The sequence below is a fragment of the Camelus ferus genome, chromosome 21 (assembly GCF_009834535.1).
Source record: "Camelus ferus isolate YT-003-E chromosome 21, BCGSAC_Cfer_1.0, whole genome shotgun sequence".
In the NCBI taxonomy this organism is placed as follows: Eukaryota; Metazoa; Chordata; class Mammalia; order Artiodactyla; family Camelidae; genus Camelus; species Camelus ferus.
The window spans coordinates 11,941,626-11,968,983 of record NC_045716.1 but is presented as its reverse complement, the minus strand read 5'-3'; the positions used below and the strand labels follow the sequence as shown (position 1 = coordinate 11,968,983).

The following is a 27,358-nucleotide window of genomic DNA, read 5'->3' as shown; positions in this document are numbered from 1 at the left end:
TATTTAATTGGTTAGTTGAAAACCACAATCCCATGCCATCAGTCTCTCTTCACACTAAATATACCCATGTAGTGTATGACTCAGTAACCATTTTGAGCATCAGTTGTCCTTTAGATATAGAGGTTAGTTCTAAGGATGTTGCAATCAAGAGACACAGTCTGTTCTCTCAAGATCACTTTCTTGGCTGATTTTGCTGTGAATTAGGAAATGGCCATATTCTTTTGACTTGCCCAAACAGCCCAGCATTAGTTTTTGAAATCAAATCTATTTTGAGTAATTTTTTAATTCTCTTTTCTCTTCAGCATTAGACACACAGCTCTTTTTAATGCCACCTTTCCTTACCTGTTAAACAGATACTTACAAGCACATGGACTTAAACAAGTTATTTAATGTCTCTGAGCCTCAGTTTCCTAAAATTTGAAATGGAAATAATAATACCTGTGGCCAAAGATTAATGCTATGAGGAATGTACCCAGATGTCACGTGGGGTCTCTCTGCCCCTTAAAATCAAGATTTTGTGGATTATTATTAATAGATGGTACAATGAATTAAAATACTGATCATTGTGGAAGCCCCAAACCCTCTCCAAGAGTTCTCAAAATTCCCAGAGAACTTAATTTTCGTGCCCACCGTGGTACTGATTTTCTTCTAAATGTTTTGTTTCTGCCAAAATATTTTGCTTGAATTTTGCTTTTTTGTGGCTGTTCCTTCATATCTGCTATTTTCCCAACTAAGGAAGCAGGAACTTCACCTGAAACTCCTCCTTCAAAGCAACCTGAGTATAGGTCTGTGTTTGTAGTAGAGTGTTCACGATTTATGCAATACTAAGGAAATCACACCATTCAATATTCCTATTGTCCCTAAGAGGCTGGGCTGCCCCTATGAGTTTTTGCTTCCTACTATTGCCTGTGATTAGGTTCTTGTCTTGTTGCAAAAAAGAATTCAGAGACAAGATGCAGAAAGTAAAGTAAGGATTTATTAAGGGATAGACAGTATATTCTCAAGGGGAGAGCAGGCAGACTCAGGTGAGCAGCTGCCCTGAGTTTCTTTGGCAAGTTGGTTACATACAGTGTAAAAACGAATGGGCAGAAGATTCACTAGGGAGGGAAGGGTTGTATTCCCTGATTTTCATCCCAACTCCACCTCCCAAAGGGAGGAGGGATTTTTGTCCTTATTTAGTCTGGATCAGAAGTGTCATGGCATCAGTGCATGATGGGTACCTCTAATCTGCAAGGCTAATTTTATTGAAATGAGGGCATAATGAGCAAAATTTACATTCAGACACTAGAGATTCCTGCCTTTTTCCCCACCTTTCTTTGTTGATCTCCAGGCCACTTGTCACTCCAAAATCTGTGATTGCTTATCAGCTCAGAGGTTTCTGCTTCTCTTTGCCTGTCCAGGGACCCCTGTTGTTTACATGATGTAGGGTTTCCTGCACTTGACCCCATGCCCCTCCTTTTTGCCCAATTCCTGCCATTTGGCCTGTGTCCCCCTTTCTCTGCTCATATCTAGCTCTCTGCCTGCTCTACCACTACAACTTTTCCAGCTCTTCTCTATCTTTATTACCTTCCCTCTTTTTCCTTTTCACATGCTCACAGGAAAAAAGAACACTAACTTCCCTGTGTTTTCGTACACAGGGCAGCCTAATTACATATTACAACTGCTTAAGTTCCCACCAACACTGAGTCTATAAGGTCTCACCTTCAGCCTTAGAGAACTTTTAAGAAAAGGCAGTTTTCTCCTGGTTTGGATTTGGATGCCAAAGAAGATAACTAAATGCCAAATCAAGTAAGCTTAAAATAATAAGCTTAAAATATCTGTTACCCTAATGTTGTCATTGCTTCTACTGTTACGAGAAATATTAGTATTAAAATCACTACAACTCGATCTGTTACTCAGACAAAGCCTCATGCCAAGATATCCAGGAAAGCTTAGTTCCAATGAAACCTTTCAGAGTTATGCAGGAAAGGCTGTATCTCACGAAATGCCAAGAGTTCACTAGATCAGACAAGATTGTCAGGGCCAAAGGGAAGTAAAAATCTCACTATTTTTCTTAAGAATTTTCCTGCCCTCCTTGTCATGGGTAATGGGTTGTTTTGATGGGGGCAGGTTTTCTTTCCTGAATGGGACATGCTAACATAAGGAAAACCAAATTGCTGGAGTCAAGGGAAGGTCAATTTTAGAAGAACTTTGGCCAAAACGGGAAATAAAGAGATCGGTGAGCTGGCGGAGAATAGGAACCTTGAAGGGGAAGAGCATAGAAGTCTAAAAGGTAACTCCATTAACTTTCTATAGTATGATTTGGATATGAAGCCTCTTTCCTGTCTCATCTCTTTCTCATTAAATTATTATGAAGCTAGGTCTGTTTCAGACATGTGTCAAAGGACAGAACACAGTCTTAGGGAGATCAAAGGGTGAAAACTGGGGTCGTATGGGCAGTGGGTGACACTCAGGGGACAGATTTTTCTTATCAGAAGCTAAAGTCATAAGATTGAATCTTAATTTAATAAAATATTTCTCAAGGAAACTAAAATAATTTAGCCCAAGTCCACCAAGCTCTGGTGAACAAATCCAGAGGAATGGATCATTCTGTGTCCCTTGGATGCTGTTGATTTAATGACTTGCAGGATTATACCACAGAGACAGAGGCAGGATTCCAACTGAATGGGTCTGATTCCCCAACCCAGCCCCTTCCATCTCACCCCAGCAAGGGCACAGGTAGCAGAGCTGACCTTCTGTGGTGAAAATCTGAGTACTGGGTGCCTATTTGAAAGTAAGTGGAGGACCCCCTCTGGTTTCTCATCTCAGATCTGCTTCTGTTCAAGCCCTTCCAAGATCCAGGATCCTACCCCAAGAATGCATGAAAGACAAGATTGGAGTTGGGAAAAAAATCTACCTTTAAGGTTTAGTTCATAAAGCAATTTCATACCCAACTCCATCATTGCAATAACCTTGGGAGGTAAATAAGACATATTTCATTCTTGTGCTATAGGCAAGGAGACAAGAAACTAAGTCTCAGGAAGGTTATGAATCTTTATTTCTTTCTTTGATGAATCTTATCTTTATTTAAGGAATGTAGCATGACATAATTCCTAAGATCATGTAGTAGCCTCAGGACTTAAACATAGGACCATGTTTTTAAGTCTCTAAACATCTTACTCCCAAGATGTAGCCTCCACTTGTGTTCTTTTATCCTGATGTCTTAGTTGAATAACCTCTCACAATCAGGGCTGCCATGTCAGTCTATACACGTTGTGCACTGCACAACTCTGAGGGATGTATTCATGGTGCATGAATCTGAATGGCACATCCTCGATTTATGATGCACAGCATGGAGAACCTTTTGCAATGCAAAATCTGAGATGGCTTTGAGAAAGGAAAGTGTAATCATCACAAAAAAGTCATTCTCATAACATGTACAAGAGTGTATGAAAGCTGTATTGGCCATAGGGCAAAGAGGCATTTCCAACTAGTTTTTACACAGGACCCAATCCCCTTGTAAGAATTCAGCCCTTGACATTAGATAAGTATTGTTTGGGTTATCACATGTCATGGAGAGAGAGTTTGCTTCAACTTATATCAACAGTCCACTATATCCTCTTTCTGATTTATTTGAATACACATTTATTGAGTGCCAGGTAATGAATTAGAGACTCCAGAAATGTGTCACAATCTTTGCCTTTAAGGAGAGTAGAATTTCACTGAGGAGAAAACACATACGATAATTTTTAAAATAACAAACTAAGCAACCAACCTAATGCAAGGTAGCTTTCTTCTCTCCTTTCTTTCTCCTTTTGTTTGGTGCTCAGGAGAAGCCATGTGTGGAAGTCAGCCAACTGAGAAGAGGAGATGGCTGAAGAAGGTGGGAGGCTGGAGACATAACTCCAATGGCCTCCATTTATGGAAGGTGGGGCTTCAGTGCAAATAGGACTTCCCCAATTTGGAGCAGAACCCCTTACTTCACTGGAGTTGGAAAGCAAGGATAACATCAATTTTATGAACTTTCTAGGAGAATACCCCCCCATGGTATACTGGAGGGCTGGACAGGTAAAATGTGATCTGTGACAAAAGTGAGCCTGTAGTTGCGTATGTATCCAATTTTCACAGCATTTAGAAATGTGTGTCATCAGGTCAAGCACTGAATTGAAACTGGAAGCCAGAGTCAAGAAAGAGTGAAGTCAACGTGTCTAGATTCCACAGTCATCTTTCCCTGTGGTCTGGTTTCTCCATGGAAAAGAGAATAAAAGAGTGAGCTGTAAAACCACAACTTCGGGCTGAAGGAGGGGTGGGCGGGTGGATGAGGAGCAAAATGGGAAGAGAAGGCGCTGCTGGTCATGCTGAGAACTTGTCAGATGCCCTGAAAGAGACACACTTCAGCTTCAGTGGAGGAGATGCCACCAGGCACAGCTTCTCAAGGAGGGATGTGAAGGATCCAGTGACACTTCAGTATCCCCGGAATACTCTGCCTCAGCAGGTGGTTTAATATGGACCATCCGGGCTGAATGAAGAACAAGAGAATAGAAGTTAAACTAAGGTGCTTAAAAATTGCAAACATTAAACTGTTAGTAGTAAAGATGAATATTCACGAAAGATCAGGAGAGGACTAAAGGAACTATCTTTCAGAAGGATTGTAAGATGCAGGACATTCACTAAGACACAGGAATGAGAAGAGAACCCCAAAGCAGAGCTTCTCACACTTTTGGTGCTTACCAACCAGGCATGGTGTTAAAATGCAGAAAAATTCAGATGCTGATTCAGTAGGTCTGAGTGGGCCTAGGGGTCTGCATTTCTAACAAGCTTCCTGGTAATGCTTAAGCATTTGTTCTTCAGGACACACTTTAAGAAATTTTGGCAGTACTGGCTTTGTCTTCAGATCTAAAGAGTCTGAAGGACATTTTAGATAAACTTTGAACAGTGGAAAGTCAGAAAAGTAGAAGACATGTTCAACTGGAAAGAGAAATCAGAAAATCAAAACTCACAGAAGGCAAGGTAGGGGTTCTGAACGCCCCATTTGGATGAAATGTGATTTACGGGTGACAAATTTAGTCTCATGGGAAAAAAAAATTACAGTGTGTGTGTGTGTAAGACAACTGTCTTATTCTTGGAAAGGAGAGAGGAGAACCAAATATGGCACATCTTAATAACACCTTTCAAAAGGAGAACCAGATTCTGAGATTCTGCTCTTATGATGAACTGCCAGGGTAAACCACAGTTCAACAGCTGCAAATGTGCTTGCCAGTTAGAGAGATAAAAATGTTTCTGAAAACAAAATTTCACATACACCCTCCTCTGAGGTTGGCATCATATCTTCCTGTGTATCTTGGGTGTAGCTTTTACGCGGGCAGAATTTAGATACTAGAAACCAAATGAGGTGATAAACAGAACCAGTTTGCAGAATAGTCAAAATAGCCCAGCAAGAATTGAAACCACACATGCCCAGAATCAGTCATTCACCAACCAAATACTAACACGCGTGAGCCGAAGGACAACGGGTGTTAGCTCAAGGGCTTAAAAAAAAAAAAAAACCTGATGCACAGTGGTCCGTGTGATGGTGTTCATTTTACCTTTGGCTTGTTCTAGAAACACACCCTACTTCTCCCACCCCACCCTTCCTCAGTGCCTTCACACAGTGGTTTCAGCATGAAGAAAATTTATAGTAATGGAGGAGGAGGGTGTCTGGGACTTACAACTCCAACCCGGGCACCCAGATACCTGAGTTCTAGAAGCATAAAGGTTAAGAGCATGACCTTTGGATCTAGATGGGTACAAATTTCAGCTTTGTCATTTATTCAGTGACCTCAGACTAGTTATTTAATTTCACTGCTCCTTCACCTATAAAATCGAACTATTAATAGAACATACACCCACAGGCTTGTAGGCAATGTTTAACAACTTACGACATGTAAAACACTCAGAATGGTGCACAGCATGGGATTAATGTTTGATGTTTATTATTATTGCAACTAACTCCATGACTATCTCAGGGACTATGGAAAAGTTATTTAATTATTTCAATTATTAAGAGAGTTTGAACACAATGTCGACTAAGATCCTTTCCCTAACTAAAATTCTATGATTCTGTGGTCACTTTGGCCAATAAATTAGAGATATCCCAAGGCAGCTGGGCAAATAATTATTTGTTAGGTCTTTCTAGAACATCTGATGAAGCATTCAAGACCTGTGTTGATGGGGCAAGCCTTCCCTTCCACCTTCTGTTCCCCGCTCCTCAATGCACCAGACGCTCTAGGTAGCTCTACTCACTAGCCCCGGGACATGCTTTCAGAGTCCCAGCACCATACCACTTACCTCATCTCCCTCATCTAGACTGCCTTCCCTGCTTCCTCCATACACCTGAATCCTCTCCATTCTTCAAACACTAACCCAGGTTCCACCTTCTTTATAAGATTTGCTGTGATCACTAAGCTTTTATATTGAAGAAGTCCTGTCTTCAATACAGAATTCATTGACCATTACCACAGTTTGCCTTTATTTTTCTGAAAAAAATTTCCATATTTCAGTCTTAACTCCTAACTAGATAATAATCTCCCTGAGGTCAGGCACAAGGACTTAACACCTCCTGGTGTTTCACTCAGGCTGAGCATTGTTCCAACACAAAGGTGTTCACTGTAAAACTCGGTGAATTGTTAAAACTTAACAGGGCCATGAGCTTAATATGGTAACTAACTTAATTTGATGATTAACTTAATGCTCATACTCCTCCTGCCAGCATCTCTTCCTGTCCCCCAAGGACATCCAACAAATTGAACTGATCTGCTTCCATCTAGCGGCAATTAAAATGCAGGTGGTTCCTGTGGCCAGAAAACAGCTCTGCGTAGATTGTGCCAGAAAAGACTTTCACTCAGTGGGTGCGAGTATGAAAGAAATCTTTGTGTCTTGTGGATTTCCTGCCCACAGAGATAGGGAGGTCAGCTTAGAGAAGGCTATGGGACCCCATCTACACAATCTAATGGAAGATAGGTCAAGAAAAAGGGAAGGGAAGGGAAGGGAAGGGAAAAGGAAAGGAAAGAAAAAAGAAAAGACGCTCCATTGACCCTATGTCCCTATCCAGTTACTCTCCGACTCTCTCATCTCCTTCGAGTCAAGCTTTACAAGGAGCTGATGTACATGTTCTGCCTGTACTTTCTCACCCCTACTGATTCCTCAGCCCCTGCCTGTTGGATGTCTGTGATGCCCTCAGTGCTGAAAACAATCTGCCCACTAATACCCTTGTTACACCCAGTGGAAACTTGCTGATTCTCCCAGCCATAACTGAAAGAGTTTCCACTTACTTCTTTCCTTAGGATCATGACCCCATACTCTCCTCATTTCACTTCTGCTTCTCTGGGACCCTCTTCTCCTTCTGCTCTTCCTTAGCTAACTTGTTTGATAGTGACCTTCCTCCGGTTCCCACCCTCTTTCCCACACCCTCTTCCATTCTCACCCTGGACACTCGCCCTACAGGATCATACCTGCTCCTGAGATAGTAGTTACCTCCTGTAATGTGAGAACCCCCAAGTCCGTGTCTTCTGCCCCAAAGTAGCCCCTTTGCTGCAGATAGAACCAATGGACGATGGATGAGCCACAGACAACACCTAATGTTTAACAGGCACAAAACTGAACCCATGATTGTCACCTCTAAAACATCTCATTCTTTTGTGTTCCCTTCTCAGTAAATGGTACACTATAGATAACCATCCACCAGTTCCCAGACCAGAGTCTTAGCAAATTAATAATCACATTCAGTTGATTCTACTACCAGTTATTGTATGAACTCATCCTCATTGCTATTTCTCTAGACCAGCATCATCAGCTTTAACCTAATAACTTCAAATGCCTCCAAAACAGTTCTTGGCCTCCAGACTCCCTCAACTCCTATGTTTGCACATGTTTACGCAGGGTGGTTCTAATAAGATGCGAATTTCAGCATAGTTCACCTGCTTCCACCCAGTTAGTAATACCCCAAAGACCTCAAGATTAAGTCCACACTTCTTTGCACAGCTTATAAATTACTTTATAATCGGCCTCTGTTGCTTCGTGTCTCCCCAGTTTTTCTTTTGCACTCTAAGCTGCAGCTCACGAAATTACTGAGAACTTCTCAATAACAATCTGTGGTTGGTAGGATGGTGGCTTGAACAAGAAACCAATCTCCCTCAGGGACCATCTTGCTTCATTTCCTCCCATGTTTGAAAAGGAGCCCAGTTGTCTAGCTGGCTAGCTAGTCTGTCACCAAAGGCTCACTTTCGTGGTTCTTTTGATTTATACTTTCCTTCCTAAAATTTCAAAGCAAGTCACTAAACCCTGAAACTGAGAAATGTTTTGCCAGCTTCATTTCTGCCAGGTGGGCCATGTATTTTCACATGTATGTGTTTCCCCAACTGAAGAAATCTGCAGTTCAAGACCAAACCAAAGAACCTGCCTCTTTAGGGGAAAAGGCAGGTAGAATTCATGCTTCCCACATTTCCCACATTTCTGAAGGTCAATGCTTATCGGAGCAGTAGTCATTTACTCTCCTGTGCTAGGTGCTGAGGGCCTGGGGTCTGGAATTATACCTTCTTCTTAGGGCCCAGGATTCATTCATTTTTCAATAAATGCTCATTGAATTGCATGTTCCCTGAATACTGTATTTAGCACTGCCCTCATGTTCATCCAGGACAAGAAGAAATATGCCATGATGCTTCCAATCCTCAAAGAAAATTCAGGAGCAATAAGAGAGAGCTGCCTTTACATAAACTGCCCCCTTTTAATAGGACATTACTTGTCCATTCATTCATTCAGCTCCACCAGCACTATAAAAAACTGATAGCTTTAAGGAAGGTTAATCAATTTTATCTGGAAACATTATTTGAATGAGACCCCACGTAAATAACTAGTAAGGCGTTAATGTGTCTCGCTATAACAGGAAGTATCTTACGGAGGGTAGAGATCGACATATGTAGAAACTTCTGCCTGATGAAACTCACCTTCTCTGAGACTTCTTGCCTAAAAATAGAAGAGAAAAGTGGCATCAGCAAAAGTAGACAATTTTAATGTTTTAACTTTAGAGAGAAAGGAGATTTCCCACTCTCAAAACTCTTTTTTTTTGAAGTGTATCATGTATTTGTTAGGGGGACCACATCTGTGTCCAGGGGGATTTGAGGTACTGGCTTAACGTTCTAATTCAGACAGGGGTAGATATTCATTCAGAACAGACCTATCAATGCAGATGCTTTTCAGAGGACCATTTCATCCTCTGTGCTGTGCATGAAGGCAGAAGTCTAGTCTGAACTGTCCAGTGATCAGGCTCGATGCACCTGTTCATGGGTTTATCCTGTCTCAACCCACCATCTCAGCCCACCTGCAGCTGCCTCCCTAAGAGACCCAGCTGCTAATACTGTAAGAATATGTACCACTGCGTCTCACATCACCTTCTCTGTGTGAATCCACCAGAGAAATTTCACTCAGGTCTCAGGGGTCGGAACTACATGTCTCATCTGATAAACATTGTGTTTTTATCTTACAATCCCAGTGAGTATCATTACTGGTCATGTGTCCTTCTTTGACTGACGGCAAAGAAACCCAGAGCCAGAACCGAGACCCTCTTCTATCTTGACTTTACCCCTGGCTCTGACTTTTTTTTTGTACCCTGAATTTGGCCTTCTTTTTCTTATTTTTAAACTAATTTTAATTTGCTATGTTGAATGCATTTTGTAAACTATCTTACATTCTCTTTTTGAAGAAAAAATAAAGGCAGAGTATAAATAATTAGATGAATGAACTGCAGAGTTAGGCTCTGGAGGAAATAAAAGCAAAAACAAATGCTTTTTGAGGAGGAAAAAAATTGCTAGGAGGTAATATATTTCAGTGGCTATAACATAGAGCTCCAGATCATCGAATTGGATCATCCAGGTCCCCTTTTGCCAACTGCAGTGTGTCTTTGAAGAGCTCCTTATTGTCCCTAAGCCACAATTTCTTTTTTTTTTTTAACATTTTTTATTGATTTATAATCATTTTACAATGTGTCAAATTCCAGTGTTCAGCACAATTTTTCAGTCATTCATGGACATATACACACTCATTGTCACATTTTTTTCTCTGTGAGTTATCATAACATTTTGTGTATATTTCCCTGTGCTATACAGTGTAATCTTGTTTATCTATTCTACAATTTTGAAATCCCAGGCTATCCCTTCCCACCCTCCACCCTCCGGTAACTACAAGTCTGTATTCTCTGTCTGTGAGTCTATTTCTGTCCTGTATTTACGCTTTGTTTTTGTTTGTTTTTGTTTTTGTTTTTGTTTTTTAGATTCCACATATGAGCGATCTCATATGGTATTTTTCTTTCTCTTTCTGCTAAGCCACAATTTCTTCATCTGTGAAAGGGGTATGATAATTATAGCTTCCTCCTTTAGTTGATAAAATAAAATGTATTCAGTGTACTTAGGCCAGGGCCTAGAGCATAGGCAGTGCTCAATTATTTTTTAAACTGTTAAAACGTTGCAAATTACTATTTCAAATATTTCCTCCAAAATTTAGACTGCTAGTGACATGGGCCAAAAGCACTTAAGAAGGGAGAATTCAATCTGAATTAATTTCAGATTCTGTTCATTTTCCAATGAATATATATATATATATATATTTTAGGAACAGTGAAATACATAACAACATGTAAGCAAGAATTTGTGCCTACTAAGATTCTTTTTCAAGAAAAGGGAACTAAAGGTAATGTTTCAGTTTTGTGCCCTGTGTGTTGGTTCGGGGTGGGAGGGCAATTCTTCTGGGGTGGGGAGGGGAATAAAGCCTCACTAATCTGAAAACCAGTGGCTTTAGGAGGCATATCTGGATGGGAGTCTGACCTCTGATTTTGGCCACTACAATATGGAATTTTAAAGGTTTGACCTCAGTTTCCGCATTTACAGAAGAGAGTCAGTGAGAATGACTAATCAGAGGATGATGATAATAATTGTTTCTAGACAAGCCCGTGCACAGGGATGGCGTGTTTTCTGGAGCCCACCCTGATTCCTTTCTTGGAAAAAAGGGAGCTAAAATCTATACAACAAGACAAGCAGGGCAGGGGCCAGAGTACAGGTTCAGAGGCTCCATCTGAGGGCAGACAGGACAGGCGCCAAGATTCTGGTCATTTCATTGGCTACTATGCTCTAAATATCCACTTGTCCCCTTTTTCCAGCTTTGTCAACCCCCAAAGCCTATAAAATTCTCAGATTGATGAATACTATTTACATGCAGATGTACTGGTTTTGACTTTTATTCTTGACAATGAATTAGCTACACTGCACTAGAAAAGTTCTGGGAGTTTAGCCTGGAAACCTACCCATTATTTCTCACGTCATCTCCATAGGGGAAATACTCTCCGTGTTTCAAAGAACTAACTTACCCCCAAAGTTTTTAGAAGGCAAAGTCACTTGAGAGCTGGAAATATCAGAAGATATTTCACAAACAAAGACTATTTCGTGTGAGATTAAAGATACCCTGACTGCCCTACAAAGTCAGTGAACTTTGGGGGCTTCTGTTCTCTCGTTCTCTTTGTTGGCATAACTGTAACTAGTCTAAACTGCCTGTTATCTGTTTCCTGTTCGCCCCACACTGATTCCCACAATAGGGGCATGCAGTTTTCAAGTTATCAGTTTGAGATCTTGTACAGAAATGACTCCAAGGTAAAAAATTTAAAAACAACTCCACTGCTTTTCTCACCACTTCTTATAAAACAGCCCAAGCCGGCACCCTCCCCTCCCTGCACCCCACCACTAAATACACATGACTTCAACTCTCTTCTTTTTACTCTCCTAACATGTATTAAAAGATTTGGAATTTGGGACTATCCTCCTTATTAAGGTGACTCACCGCCCCAAAGTCCTTAATGATTATTCAGATAACAGCTGGCTTATCCCAGAGGGCGGTGTTACTCCCTCACTTCTGCCACCGTCACCCAAGGTAGGAGGAAAGAAAGGATGATTGGGGTCAGGTCTCAATGGAAAAGATAACCAATAGTGGAAAGAAAATCCCATTCTTCTTTTGCCTTAGTGCAATACTTAAGGAAATATAAAATATTACAAGATGGTGGGATCCAATCCAATCTTAGCAGAAGTCCCAAGAGCGGGAACAGAGACATTTTAACTGCTCGGGGCTCTCACTTCACAGTTAAGGAAGTTCTTGCACATCAACAGCAACTCCCCACCCCCGCCTTTGTGTTTCTGGGTTGGTTATAAAGCTAATCTAGTACCCTTATTCTTGAATTTGGAAGGAAAGATCAGATCATAGCAGAAGACAATTAGGGATTGGTAGATACTATTCCTGCAGTTGTCAGTGAGAATGGGTGGTGGGGCAGCCTTTACAGACCATATTCATGGAACAGAATACAAACTAATTAATTTGATGGAAGTGAAATTAAAATGCCAATCAACTGACCCCATAGAGGTAACTCAGAGCAGTTGGTTAGCAGTTGTTTTGAGCTCATTTGACGACCCCTGAACTTGAAGCAGAGTTATCTTAAAAGCTGCCTAATGTCCATGAATGTCATCATCTTGAATGTTTCTGCCTGATGACTTTGGCCAAATGTGGCAGCACACACCCCGGGCCTGCCGCAGACTGTGGGCCTGTAACCAGAACGTTGGTCCCACTTGAGGATTTGGACACACTCAAGAGGGAGGGGAGGGGAGGGATGCTGTTCTCTGACGATGCTCCACCTGCTGTTCCAGGCAGCAGAGACTAGCTTCTGGGGGCCGCCGTCCTCAGTCCCTCTTCTCCTCCAGCCCAGAGTAGAGGGGAAGCATGACTATGTGGTGCATTTGGTTAAAGCTGTGACCTTGGTGAAGGTCTCACTGGGGAGAAAGTATGAGGATGTCCCCAAGGGACAATGCAACTGCTACATGCCAGGAGCCAGACAGGGCCTGACTCTTGACAAGGTTAGGTATTTGGGAGCAATACCTCGAAAACCTTATGGGACATTAGATTCACCTCCTAGTAGAACTGCACTGAAATCAAAAACATGTAGGCTCTTATAGGACAGAGATTATGCATCCTTTTTTGGTGTGAATTAACTAATAGCAAAAAACCATTACAATGTCTCATTTGTCTGTCAACACCCTAGCAAGGTGCCTTGAAGATAGCAGGCGTTTTAAAAGATTTGTTGGATACAAAGCAGTCAGCCAACTTATTTTAATGACAGCATGTACCGGGCTGCTTCACACCTCTCCAGGGACTGACGTCTACAGAACCTAGTGCTTGGCATTCCGCTTTACCTGAAGCTCTCATACTTAATTTCCTGTGGGTTTCTGTATTTTTTTCTGGTCTATATTTTTTTCCACTTTAAAGTTGTATTATTTTCATAGGAAGATAAACTCACATACCTTTTCTTTTTAATCTCCTTGCCAGCCAAATGATAAATACCAGCCCAGAGAATGCAGTCACCATGACTGCCACGGGAATGAAGAGGGGGTTATAGTCACCCACCTCGATGGCTGTGACATTCCTTTCCAATTCTGAAAGAGAAATCAGTAAGGCACATAGCGTGAGGCCACAAACATTACTTCCTTAATGCCATCTCATGATATTAGACCTTCCTCCTTACACCTCCTAATAGTAGCCAATTTGAGGCTGCTTGGTGGATGAGGACACTGGCGTGGGAAAGCCTACGAGGATGAGTGGAAGCAGAGGCTGAACCAGCTGTTAGAGCTCAATGCCTGCAGAATCTCAACCCTCAGATTTGTGATTCATGGAACTCCTGGGAGATGTACCTAAAATTTTCGGCAAGAAGTGGTTATCATTGTATTTAGCTCCATGGCCTTTTTCAATGGTTAGGATTCCGAAACACAGAGAAGGGCTGTAAAGTCTAATACAACTTCAGGAAAAATAGAAGCTAGTGATCTGAGCCAGATAACTTATCAATTAAAGCAAACTCCAAGTACTCTTACTCTGGAGCAGCTGTGCAAACATATGCATTCGTTGTTTACATGCCAACCATGATTATCTGCACTAATCCATCTTTCCAATGAGGTCGTCCTACCACTTCCCTCCACTTCCTTTACAAATAATTAAAAGGATGTACCTTTTGTGAATGTCAATTAAGTTCATTTGGGGACCTTTATTGAAAAAATGCTGATATGAAAAAAGCTATCTTCTGATACCAGCAATTGAAGAAACATGCTTTTGCATGTTGGCACAGGGTCTGACTGTCCCTTATTCTTGCTGTTACTTTGATGAACCTTTTCAAGGTGCTTCCACCCCCACCCACCCACCTAGATGTATAATGGAAAGGAGGTGCAAGATCCCAGAGGATCCAAATGGAGGGCACCTATGGGTTACATGAGGATGAGGAAATGGAATTGCCCCATACACCTGATAAACAATTGTCCCCTGGAGTCTCCATGCCACCTCCTCAATTCCTTACCCTGCTCCCTGGCTCTGGGCCACAGAGAGACCAGATTCTCTGATAGCCTCTACAGATCCTACCATTTAAAGGCTTGTCATTGGTACAGATTGCCGCAGGGGCAGACATGGGTAGCTGTTTTTTCCCATGCTAATTGAATGTGCATTAATTTAGCACCTATTGCCAGGCACTGTGTCAGGTGGAAGGCACACACAGATGAGGAAGACACAATCCTTCTTATGCACAGGTAGATTTGGAAGGCATCAGCTTAGGGCTAATTGAGAAGTGTCCACTACTTTAGAAATTAGATGGTCATTGGTGACTTTTGTAGAGATGTTTTAATAGACTAACAGGGAAGTGAGACTGTAGTGGAATAGAAAAATGGGTAAGAAATAAGTCAGTAGAGACAGAGAGTTTAGATTTTCCAGTAGGGGGAATTGAGAATTGGATGAAAAAATAAATAAATCAGTGTCACTGAAGGAAGAGGCAAGAGCAGCCAGGAATTTTATAGTAAATTAACGTGTACAAATTTATTTTAAGCCCCAGATATTTAGCAAAACAAACTTAAAAGTTCAATGCATCTTCCCCCACCATCTGCTCATTCATCAGCTGTCTCTTTAAGTCTTCAGTACATTGGGGCAAACCTACTCACTTTGACATATTGGACTAGGGCTGGACCAGTTCCCTGATGAACTACAAATAGTTTTCTTCTCCCCAATTAACTCAGTTCCATCTAAGCAATTGAAGGTGCACATGGAGGTAAAGCCAAAGTGATTACAGTCTATGGTCCCCAAATCAGGTGCTGTTAGAGGCTCACACTCAATCACTTCAATGAGAAGGAAAAAAAATAGATCAGTATTTCTGAGCAGAGACGCTCCCATGACCAAAAGTTTTTAGCCAAATTACCTCACTCAACTGTGGAACCATTCCCATGTATATGGATGTTTCTAACTTCTGGAAATTGTTTTCGATAATGCTCTGACTTTATTTTAAGAATGATGGAGAGTGATGAGTCAGAGGTGAAGCCACGAGAGCCCAGAAAGCCATTGGGGGTGGGGGGGATGGGGAGAGAAGGGGAGGGATGGCCGCTCAGGTTGCTGACCATCCCTGGTAACTCTCCAGGGCTGCCGGAAGTACTGTGATACGTGGCCTTGGCCTCGGGGGCTCCCATGGACTTCTCAGGAAGTGTCGACAATGTCTACCCTTCCACCTGTTCTAAAGTCTACCCAAGCAGTTTTGATTCCTAATTCTCTGAAGCAAGTCAGTCAACTTTTGTAAAGTTCAGCAGGTTGGTCAATGAGTCCTATGATTTCAATAAATGATTTGAGTAGTTCTTTTGAGAGTTAAACCACTTAAATAGTGAGTCAAAAGCATAAACGTAGAACATGCAACCAAAACGTCACAAGTTTAGACACCACCTGTTTTTCTTCCTCTAAAGGGATTATCTTCTTGGCAATAAAAAGAAAAAAAACCCCCACCATATTTCAAGTAAGAAAAATAAAATCAAGAGATTGTGTTTTTGTTTTTCACAGAAGTTGCTGTTCTTCTGAGAGTTCATGAGGGAAGAAAAGTGAAACATGATTTCAAGAATAAACCAAATAAAACAGTGAAAAAAATAACTCTAACCCCCTGAGAAGGAAATTGGTTGGTGTTAAGTAGGACACCACATAAAGTAGCTGTTATTGAAGGGCAAGAACAACCAAAATTTAACTGTGGTTCAGTAAGACATTATGCTATAGCAATGAGAAAAATAAAAATAAGATAAAATAAAAATATAGCATAACCACACTGTATTGCTGAAAAAAAAATATATATATATATACTGTGAATGGCCTGAGAGATATTTGGTTGTTATTTTTGTTTGTGGTTTCTCTTTCTACTTTTAGTAACAATAACCTTTTTGAAGAGCATCACAATATAAAAGTTAGGTTAAATTATGCTTCTGAAGGGGATACACGTTTCTTAGCAAGACTCTACTGCATTTTCTCAGTCTGTAAACCCAAGACTTCCATGACAAAGTCTCTAGTCTGAACAGTTACTCACCTTGACAGGTTGGTTCTGGAGATGACCAGTTTCCATATGGTCCACAAGTGGTTTCTTCAATCCCAATTATGTCTGTTCCCTCGGAGCAGTTGAAGGTACACCGTGATCTGAAGCTGAAGTTTTCCAAGGGGTGAATACAAGCCATGGTACCCAACTCTGGGGCCTCCAATGGCTCACACTGAGTCACTTGAATAAGAAAAGAAATAGCATTGGGCAGTGTTAAGAGGACCTGATGACTGGGTTTGAATCTTAGCTCTGCCACTTGATAGCCAAGCACCTTTGAGCAAGGTGACATAACCCCTCAGCTTTAGCTTCTTTATCTATAAAAGAGGGAGAATGATCATTGTATTGACTTCCTAGAGTTGAGGTGGGAATTAAATGATTTAATGCAAGTCTAGGACTTAGAGCCTGACTCACAGAAAGCTTTAATTAAACATTAACTAATCTTACTATCTTTGGCATTACCTGGGGAGAGAATGTTAAACCTAGATAGGTGTCATTGGGGTGATCAGCTCAGTTTGAAAATAACCACATCAGAGCCACTGAGTGTACTACAGTGTTGGAAGTAGGAGGTTTGGAGAAAGACTGGGCACCCATAATTAGTCTTTTTTACGGGAGGAGAAGGTAAATCTTTAGGAAGCATCTTGGCCTCGATTCTGTCTTCCTCCTCTCTACTTCAGTTCCAGAACTTTATTTCTTCTGTTTGGCAGCTCTCTCCAGAAGCTGTGTCTATTTCCCTGCTCTCCTTCATGGTATAGTAGATAAAATTAATACTTGGAAATCAGTCTTCACATTTTAGACCCTGCCATGCCATTTGGGCAAATACTGCAACTCTCTTGTCTTATTCCTTTTCAAATTTGAGCCATCATTTTAACCTTGTTCTTGAAATTTCAATGAAGAATGAACTCAAGAAATTAAAAGAATTTTTCCATTTTCCATATACAGTATAAGTCTAAACTAAAGTAACTTACATTGTCCAATTCAATTCTTACCCACAAACAAGGGCCTAATCTCAATCTTACAGATGCCGTGATAAATAAGATGCTTACTGATTTCAAACTGCTGTCAGTCTAGAAGGGGATACAGACAAGTAAATCGATGACTTCAACAAATGTGGGCTAAGTAAGAAAGAAATGTGGAGCTACTGGAACACAGAATAGGGATGCTTGGCCTGTCTCAGGGTCCAAAGAAAGCTTCCTGAAAGCAGTGGCCCCTGAACAATGTCTTCAAGATGAGCAGGTGTGTTAGCCACGTGCCAAATCAGAGAGAAAGCCATGATCAAGTCAATGAGATACAAGGCGCATATGTTAAGTGTGGAGAACTACAAGCATTTTGATGTTACTAGATGGAAAGAAGAGGCAGGGGATGATGTGAGATGAGATTAGGGAGAAAAATAGGAGCAAAGACAAAACGCCCTTTCCTTTTTTCATTGATTTAAGGAGTACCTACTATATACCAAGCATTACTCTGGGCCTTGAGGTGTTTGGTGTGGGGACAAATGATAGGTAGAAATTAAAGGGTGGACAGTCACATACGTGGGAAGTTTACTTGATTGTTTTTAATTGATCAGACGGCCTATAGGATGAATAATATATTTGAGGGGAGCTAATTGAAAGTTGTGGAGCTCGGCTCAGAAATTACTGTAATAATCTAGGAGGAAAATAATGCGCTCAATGGTGTGGAATTGACAAGTAAGAGACAAATTGGAGAAATAGTATAAGTCATAAAAGTGAGTGGTGTGTGAAGTGTGTGTGTGGGAAGGTGAGAGAGTTTTATACCAGAGTACCCATATAAATGGTGGTACCACATACTAAGATAAGGAATACAAAAGGAGAGTTGACTGGGGACAATTGATTTTTTAGTTTTTAGGGCATCCCAAAGATTCTGCTTAGCATATTTGGTATTGAGAGTTGGAAACGGATTTGTCAGTCCAAAACTCACATCAGTTTGTGAATCCACAAAAGTCTATAAGTTTGACCAAAAGGGGCATGTAAAGTCAGAAGAGCAATGGACCAAAGATGGAAGATGATAAATAACAGTAAATGTACAGACTTGGGTTAGTGCCCATGAAGAAAGCTAAGGAGAAATGATCATAGGTAGAAAGGAAGCCAGGGAAGAGTGATACGATAGAAGCCAAGACAAAAAAAGAGTAAAACGTTCAAAAATGAGTGAAATGGACATGCCAATGATATAAGAACTTTTAAAAATTTAGAAGTGGAGTGAGGGTAAAATATTGGGTAGAAGTCATGGAGGAGGAATTGAGTGAAATGTCAGATCTGTTCCAGTTGGTCAATCATTTAAATTGATTTTGGCTTTGTCTTAATCTAGTCATTGCAAATATTGCTTTCTTTCCGTATTACAGTTTTCTATTTTATTCACCAGAAACTTCAAACATAGTTTTGAAACTCAACAAATATCAATCAAAGGACTTGATGTTTCTTTTCAGTAGTGAATTGACTAGGTCAAAGTCTCCTTGTCTTTGAATCTCTGTATTCTTTCCTTTCTGTTTCTACCACCATGACGCTGAATGATTTCAGTAGACTCCTAATGATGCTCTCCATCTTCTGTTTGTTCTCCAGTTCCTCTTCTGCACTGCTTCCAGGATAACTGCCTAAAATGCAGGTGTTAAGATACGAAGTGGCCTCCCATTGGCAAATAAAGGCCAGATTCTTTCATTAGGCTATTTCCAGTCTCCACAAGCTTACTCCAGCCTATCTGACTTCCATCAAACTAAATTATGAGTGTATGTAATTTCCACTAGTTAATTGTAAACCCTTTAAGGGCAGAATCTAGAATAGATTTGTCTTTGTACCCCCTGAAATACCCAGCCCAAGTGAAGGTACTGGATTTATGATTAAATTCTCTGGTATATACTGTGTATTATTATGTAAACTTTTCTTTTTGGCCTTGCCCTGTCATCATTTTTAAGATGGCATAAAAAAACAAGATTACCTTCTGGGTAACTCACCCTCCTAACAATAAATGGTATTGTTTCTTTCAGATTCAAAGTGCTGATGAATCCAATAAGCTCACTAGATGATGAATTCCTTAACAGCAGGAATCTATCATGCCTGATTCATGGCTGTGGTCCTTTCCGCTTTTATTCCAAGGCAAATATTCTTTGTGGCACTCAGAAAGACTTGTTGATAAGTGAATTGAAACTTCATGCTGACTTGTGAAATCTTTTTGGAGAGGTAACAATATTGTGCAAGCAGAGCCTTCTGGTCAAAACTTCTCATTTCTCAGAATGGCTAGTATCATTTTGTCCCAACCAGCTTCCAGAAACAACAGTAACCCTTTACTTAGGAAGAAACAAAGAAACGAAAGAAGCTTACCGAACTGACACTGGGGCCCATAGTACCCCGCATCACAGTTGCAGGTGTAATTGTTGATAATTTCCACACATTGTCCATGGCCGCTGCATGACCAGGTCTCACAAGAAGCTTTCAGGGGTCAAAAATAAATTATTTTAACATGAACACATTTTAGTACTCAAAGCCATGTCTTTAGACATAGATAACTTTTTGGTTGTGAGTATTTTAATAAATGGAAAAACCTTCCCTGTACATTCATAGCATTGTTTGCATAAAAAACCATATGCTAAATTTTTTATTGATGTAATATAGTCATACAGACATAGACTTTTTTTTAGAATGAACATTCTAATGCTAATACTCTATAACATTTGGGGGGGAATCTTAGTGGCGTACTTTGAAACTCTTGAAATTTCTTTGTCTTTAATGTAGGAAGTGGATTAAATGATGACCTGACCCCAGTCATTTCTGTGGTATGCTTGGCAATCTCTTCTTTATAGAAAGTACTAAATGAAAGTCTGAACTTGCAAAATCAGTAGAGGGTCCAAATTACAAGAGACCAAATGAACTATGTTTCACTGTTAAAATATGACTTGGAAAAATACTGACTGGTTTCTTTAGAACTATTTCAATTGTCTCTACAGAAATTTTCATACACCACTAGTGCAATATTTCATTATATAGAATTATATAAGGTTAGGCTAAGAAGGAAACATGTAGCACTGAGCCCCCTTGACAAGGAAGAAGCAGGTGATGTGACCCTAAGCTCCCGGCTGGACCCATCTCTCTGCTTTCACTGTCTTATTATGAGGGACACTAATTGTCTAGTTCTTCCTCCTTTTTCCATATATATTTATCATCTTGATGTAAAGTGATTCAGGATATAGATTTTGGGTATAGAGACCAGCCTCACACACCAAGAATGCTCAGATGTAACGTGATTCAAGCTTATTTTGAGGATTGGACTTATTTCAGAATGTCCTAGAAACTGCCCTGTTCTCCCAGCATTGCCATGGGGTTGGTCAGATCATTCCCTTCATTTCACCCTCCCGAGCAGCGAGCAGCGCAGCAGTCTGGCCACTCCCTACCTGTGTAACAGAGGGCCACCTTCGGTTTGTGGCAGGAGTCATCGTTCCATTTCCCTGAGTCTTTGGTCCTCTTAATGTAGATCTCCACACAGTCCTCCTTACTCTTCTTGTTGTTGGGCTCCCCATCGCCCCAGTTCGCTGCTTCTTCAGTGAGAGATTTGTTGGTTCCCATCCAAGTCCATACCCCTCCTACCTTCCGGATTCCTATCCAATAGTAATAACGACTGAAGGGCAGCGTCTTGTTCAGGTACTCGATCTCCCCCTTGTTTTGTATGGCAACTAAATCTGTGTAATGTTCTCGGCAGAACTCTCTAGCCAGTGACCATTTCATAGGTTTTTCAGAATAATGGTAAGTCCAGCAATCGGTGCCATGATGAGTGCAGAAATCTGAAAGACATTGCCATGGACTATGTAGACTCACAGTTATAGGTGAAGAGGACCCAGAACTAATCCAGGCTGAGCCTGCCACTTAGACATGAGAAAGCTGAGATCTCAAGAGTGTACATCACCAGGGGAGAGTGCATGCTCAGCATGCACAAGGTCCTGGGTTCAATCCCCGGTACCTCCATTAAATCAATAAACCTAATTACCTATCCACCTCCCCTCCAAGCCACCCCCCACCAAAAAAAAACCAAAAAAAAAAAAAAGAGTATAAGTTACCTTCCTAGAGTCATGGAATTAGTCACTGGCAGATTTGAAGTAGAACCTAGACCTTCTGGTCCTAATCACTTTTTACCATGGTACAGAATACTTTTGCTCATAGCTCTATTTTAGACAAATTAGGTGGCTTTCTAGATTTATTCTCATAAAATAATTTTTTTCTCAAAATTCTCCTGAGTAAAATTTAGAAATTCATATTTCATTTTCTTAGTGGCTGTCAATCACTTAAAATTAATTTCAGTATAACATCATATAACTGTAAAATTCACTGCCCACTTTTTTATTCTGGATAATTTCCTAAAGGCCAACATTTATGTTGCTAAGGGAGAAGTAAAATAGGGGTAGGGATGATGGCCAACTTTTAAGGAATCTTTTTCATATCAAAATGACAATGTTTTACCATAGGAAGAGCTGCTTCTGGGAAAGCACACATCCCAAGCCTTCTACATCTAACTGTATAATAAAAAAAGAACAATTTACAAAACCAAACGATGTAGGATTGTGATGTTAACTTAGATTATGTTCTGCACACAAAAATACAACTGATGGTGTTTAATGCTTTGAGTGCTTCAAATATGAGAACTTTGAAGAAACCGAAACAAACACATAATGACACAATGACCCTTTAGTATATGCCATTCTAAGCATATCCTGCAAGGTAAAAGTTTTCACAGCTATCACCATGCATTGAGTTTTCACTGGGTAGGGCAAAAATCATGGAGAAATACCAAAGAAAACATAGATCCAGTTTTTATAGTTTCCTAAGGATTCTGAGCAAGGAATAACAGATTCAAAGAAAGCATAGTTAATCTTAATCAAATTAAACATGTTGAAAATGTACAGAGAACTGGGAAACAGTTACGATTAATGAGTAAAGATGTCATAAAATAAACATTTGGAGCAGAGTTTTGAAAGAGCATTGCACTAGGAAGTAAGTCCTAAGAGAGAAGAAACTGTTTTGTTCACTGCTGTGAAAAGTATTTGGCACATAGTAAGGGCTTGGAACAAACGCTTGTCAAATGAAAGAAGCACTAGGTTCCCAGGTGGGATGAGGCATCATATATGGTGTGAAGGGCAGAGGGAAGTCCAAGCTGGGAGTAAGGAGACATTAGCTTACTTAGGACATGGGAAAGAAAACGCAAAACAATTACGGAAATGTCTTCAGGAATCAGACATAAAATTTTTCACCGCATCAGTGGGAGAAGGATCCAGAAATAAAGGGCGTTCACCCTTCAGTTGTAGAAATGACATTGATGTGCACTGAACTACTGATAAAAAATAGAAAATGCAGTGCAGAATATTCATACAGATTGTAAGTTTCCTATTAGCTATTTCTTAATCAACTTTATTCGTTCATAATTAAGATCTTAATGGGTTATCTGGATTCAGACCCTGCAGCGAAGTGTGGGGCAAGGCCAGGAGGTTTCTGGGGAAGTATTTAAGGTGACAGGAAGAAAACAGATGTCCGGAGATGGGTAAAATTAACAGTGATCAACCTAATAATTTTACCTGCAACTATGTACACCCAGTGGATATTTACAAACAAAAAAGTAAAAAAAAAACCAAAAAACTTAGCAATATACAAATATCATAACGTACCACAGCAGAGCACAATCCAGACCCACAACTTAAAGACATTCCATAAGCCCCTCTGAGCGCTTTGACATTTCCATGGAAATATCTGCAAATAAAATACAAAATTATACTCATATCTATGCTCTAAATCACAATTTTACAGCACCTTCAGGAGGTCCCTACAACTTTCTTTAAAGTTCAAAGTATATGCTTACTAATCCTGTCTGAGGTAAGAGATTACTCAGACACGGGTAAAATTAAATTTGCTTCAAAACTGATGCATAGTTGTTGTGTTTTTCATATTTTAGCCTCAAGTTGCTGATTGTTACTGTTCTGCTTATTTTTGACATTTTTTTGTACCTACTTTTCTGCTGAGCTGTCAAATGAAACTGTTTGATATTTAGTATGTATATTTTCACAGAGTTCTTTGGTCCTTAATGAACTATTCATATCTAGATTAAATGTTAAAATCTGACACTTGACTAAGATGGGTCAACATTTCAAATTCCTGAAAGAATTAGGTAACCAAATAGACACTACTGAAAAAAAAAAAGCAGTACATTTTTTTTTCAACTAAAGAGAAACACATCTTGAGCAATTCAAATGACAAGACCACAAATTTTCTTCACACTTTAAAAACATGTTTTCTGAAGTGTGTGTCAATGTTCAGGCCACCCCAGTGTTTAGTCGTGCTAATTTTAACAAGATAATAGTATTTCCAGAACCTCCCCAGAGATAAGTCAAGGAGAAGAAATCAACACATCTGAGAGGAGAGACTCTAGGAGCACTTTTTAATTTACAGCATTTTCAGTTTTTTTAAACCCAAAATGAAACGTGTTGCTTCTTGTCCTTTGCCTCCTGCTTCTGCACTCCCAAGAAGAGGGTCTATCTGAGCAGCTGGAAACTTTTTAGGCTGAAACGCTTACCATGGCTTTGCTCAGTCCTCCTCTAATTCTCTCGTAGCACGTCAGCCCCTCAGCTCAGCACCTGGTGTCTCTGGGTCCTTGCCCAAGGCTGGGTGAGCAGGGAGACTGCACTGTCACCAGAAAGGCTTGCTTTCTTTTATCTCTCTAACCAAGGCTCACATCCTCCTTCTCCCCTGCTCCCTCCCCTTCCCCCACCTCTTCTGCTCCTCTTTCCCCACCCCTTTCCTAGTCTGGCCTTCCACACCTCCCCTGAGAAAAACAGAGCTGCTGACCAAGGGTGTTAATTACTAGATTCTCCCTTCTTTCCCTCCTTTCTTCTTGCCCTGTTTCCTCCCTCCTTCCTTCCTTCTTCCTCCCTACTCCTCTTCTTTCTCCTCCTTTTTCTTATTCTGTCTCTCTCTGTCTCCCTCTCTATCTCTGACTCCCTCCTTTCCTTTTATAAACAATGGTAGATGGCCCCTGATAACTGCAAAACCACACAATCAAGAAAGTGTTTTGGATAAATGTACAATGTCTGTTAATGTCTTCAGTAGGGCTACCCAGCTGAGTGGATGTTCAGCCTTTTCTCCTCTTCTTTCCTTGCTCTCCCCCTAGTGGACACTCTTGTTAATGGCACCTCCTGAAAAAGGTGAGCTGGGAAGAGACCAAAGCAGCTCTGGCTTTTTGCCTTAGCAGGTTTTGGAGCGTGCAAATGCCTTTATACTTTTGGAGCATAAAGTGTAAAGGAGATAGACATAAAATTAGGACCCATATAAAGTCCACAAATGACAAATGCTGGAGAGGCTGTGGAGAAAAGGGAACCCTCCTACACTGCTGGTGGGAATGCAGTTTGGTGCAGCCCCTGTGGAAAACAGTATGGAGATTCCTCAAAAGACTAAGAACAGACTTACCATATGACCCAGTAATCCTGCTCCTGGGCGTATTTCCAGAAGGAACCGTACTTCAAAAAGACACCTGCACCCCAATGTCCATAGCAGCACTGTTTACAATAGCCAAGACATGGAAACAGCCTAAATGTCCATCGACAGATGACTGGATAAAGAAGGTGTGGTATATTTATACAGTGGAATACTATTCAGCCATAAAATGACAACATAATGCCATTTGCAGCAACATGGATATCCCTGGAGAATGTCATTCTAAGTGAAGTAAGCCAGAAAGAGAAAGAAAAATACCATATGAGATCGCTCATATGTGGAATCTAAAAAAAGAAAAAAGAAAAGAAAAGAAAAAGACAAATGAACATAAATATAAAACAGAAACAGACTCACAGACATAGAACACAAACATGTGGTTGCCAGAGGGGAGGGGAGTGGGAAGGGACAGGCTGCAAGTTTGAAATTTATAGATACTGACAGGTATATATAGAATAGATAAACAAGATTATACTGTATAGCACAGGGAAATATATACAAGATCTTGTGGTAGCTCACAGTGAAAAAGAATGCGACAATGAATATATGTATAACTGAAAAATTGTGCTCTACACTGGAAATTGACACAACATTATAAACTGACTATAACTCAATAAAATAAAATTTTAAAAAAATTAGGACCCATATGATGGAGGGCAATGGAAGGGAAGAGTCACTGACATAACCAGATTTGCGTTTTTAAAAGACACTACATAGCAACAATGGCTATGGAGCTCAACGCTCGTATTTGTTACCTATTTAATTTTCATAAAGCTTAAATACTACTACTCCCCAGTAAATGTCATTATTATTCCATTTTTTAAAGTCTCAGAGAGATTAAGAAAGTTGCATTAGTCACAGAGCTAATAAGAGACACAGTGGGGGTTTTGAACCCAGGCCAGTCGGTTCTGAAAACTGTGCTCCTGAGTAGTAAGCCGCACTTCTGGAGGGAGCTTGGAAGACATGTTGAAGTGGGGACCAACCTGGAGCCAAGATCTGGAAGTGCCAGTGCTCCCATGACACCCCAAAAGAAATGTCTAGGCTTTATATTTCTAAGTCCTCTCCTTCAATTCTCTCCCCACCCTTGTCCAATCAGGCTTTCAACCACACCCATTCCCTGCGACTGCTCTTGCCAGGGTCCTCCACTTTAACAACGCCAAAAGCCAATTACCCGTCCCCATCTTATTTGACCAGTCGGCTCCTGGTTTTCCTCCTCTTCCACTGACTGTTCCCTCTCTGTTTCATTTGTTGATTCTCCCTCATCTCTCCAACCACCAAACCTTATTTAACCTCATAGACTTGATGATCCAATTCGGTCTCTTAAAATTGAATACCACTGAAATGCCGCTGACTCTCTAAATGCTGATGAAATTTCTATTTCCAGCCAGGCCATCCCCCTGCCCTGGGAATGTTCCTCATTCCCAAACAAATGCCTACCTAAAATCTCCATTTAGTTCTTTAATAAGCCTCTCAAATTTTACATGCCCTGAATTGAACTTCTGAATTTCCTTCAAACCTGATAAGGTCTTCCTCTAACCTTTCCTGTCTCAGTAAATTATAACTCCATCCTTACGATTATTTAAGCCAAAGTCCTCGGAGTTGACTGGGACTTCTCTCTTCTTCTCACAACTCATATCCAATATGTAAACAAATTTCTTTTTTCTTTACCATCAAAGTAGTTTCAGCATCCGATCACTTCTATTGTGCATCATTGTCACCTGTATCCCTGTTGCCGTAGTCTCCCATCTGGACTCCATGTTTCTACTTCTTTTCCTTACGGCCTGTTTTCAACAAAGCAATTTAAGTGATTCAGTTAAGCTGAGTATCGTTCAGGGACCCAGGCAGAAACAAAATTGACCCCGGATGAGTGAGTTCTTCACCCACTAAAGAGCCTTCAGTGGAGGGACCACTTACAATAGATTAGCAACAAAGTTAAGAGAACAAAGCAGAGGTACCCAGAGACAGGCAAGACAGGAAGCTGTTGCATCCCCAGGACTGAAGATTCAAGAGGAGGAGGTAATGTATCAGAACCCAGTAAGGACTGGGATCCTAGAGGAGAAGTCACCCACCAGGAGCTGTAGTGGAGAAGGATGCAGCTGCTTCCAGAAACAGCACCAAAGCAGGGAAAGAGTGGGTAAGAAATACCCTGACCACACTCTCTTCTCACTCTCTGATCTCCTTTAGAGGCCCCTGATTCGTCAAACTAATTGGAAACCAGCCCATCAGTGACAGGTGATACGGTCTGCAGGGGTCAGCCTCCTGGGACACTGAGCAGGGCAGGGTGAGAATGGATGCCAGGTGAGGGTGGGAGGGGAAGGTATCAAGCAGAAAAGAACCCAAGTCAGACCACGTCACTCTTCTGTTCAAGACCCTCCAACATCTTCTTATCCCACTCAGAATAAAATCTAAAGTCCCTATGTTGGCCTGCTAAGTCTTAGGCGATCAGACCCCCAGCTCCTTAGTCGTTTTTGGCCTC

General features: G+C 40.8%; 1 protein-coding gene across 1 annotated transcript; it reads right to left on the bottom strand.

The window, feature by feature from the left end:
- Window positions 1-3,015: 3,015 nt before the first annotated feature.
- SELL (selectin L) lies at window positions 3,016-24,130 on the bottom strand. The gene is made up of 8 exons (XM_014556017.2): window positions 23,969-24,130; window positions 23,067-23,148; window positions 20,808-21,194; window positions 19,741-19,848; window positions 16,406-16,591; window positions 13,344-13,475; window positions 8,961-8,979; window positions 3,016-4,498 (listed from the first exon to the last, which is right to left on the bottom strand). The coding sequence occupies exons 1-8, from the start codon at window positions 23,969-23,971 to the stop codon at window positions 4,480-4,482; spliced, it is 936 nt and encodes a 311-aa protein (XP_014411503.1). The 5' UTR covers window positions 23,972-24,130; the 3' UTR covers window positions 3,016-4,479.
- Between the last annotated feature and the right edge of the window lie 3,228 nt (window positions 24,131-27,358).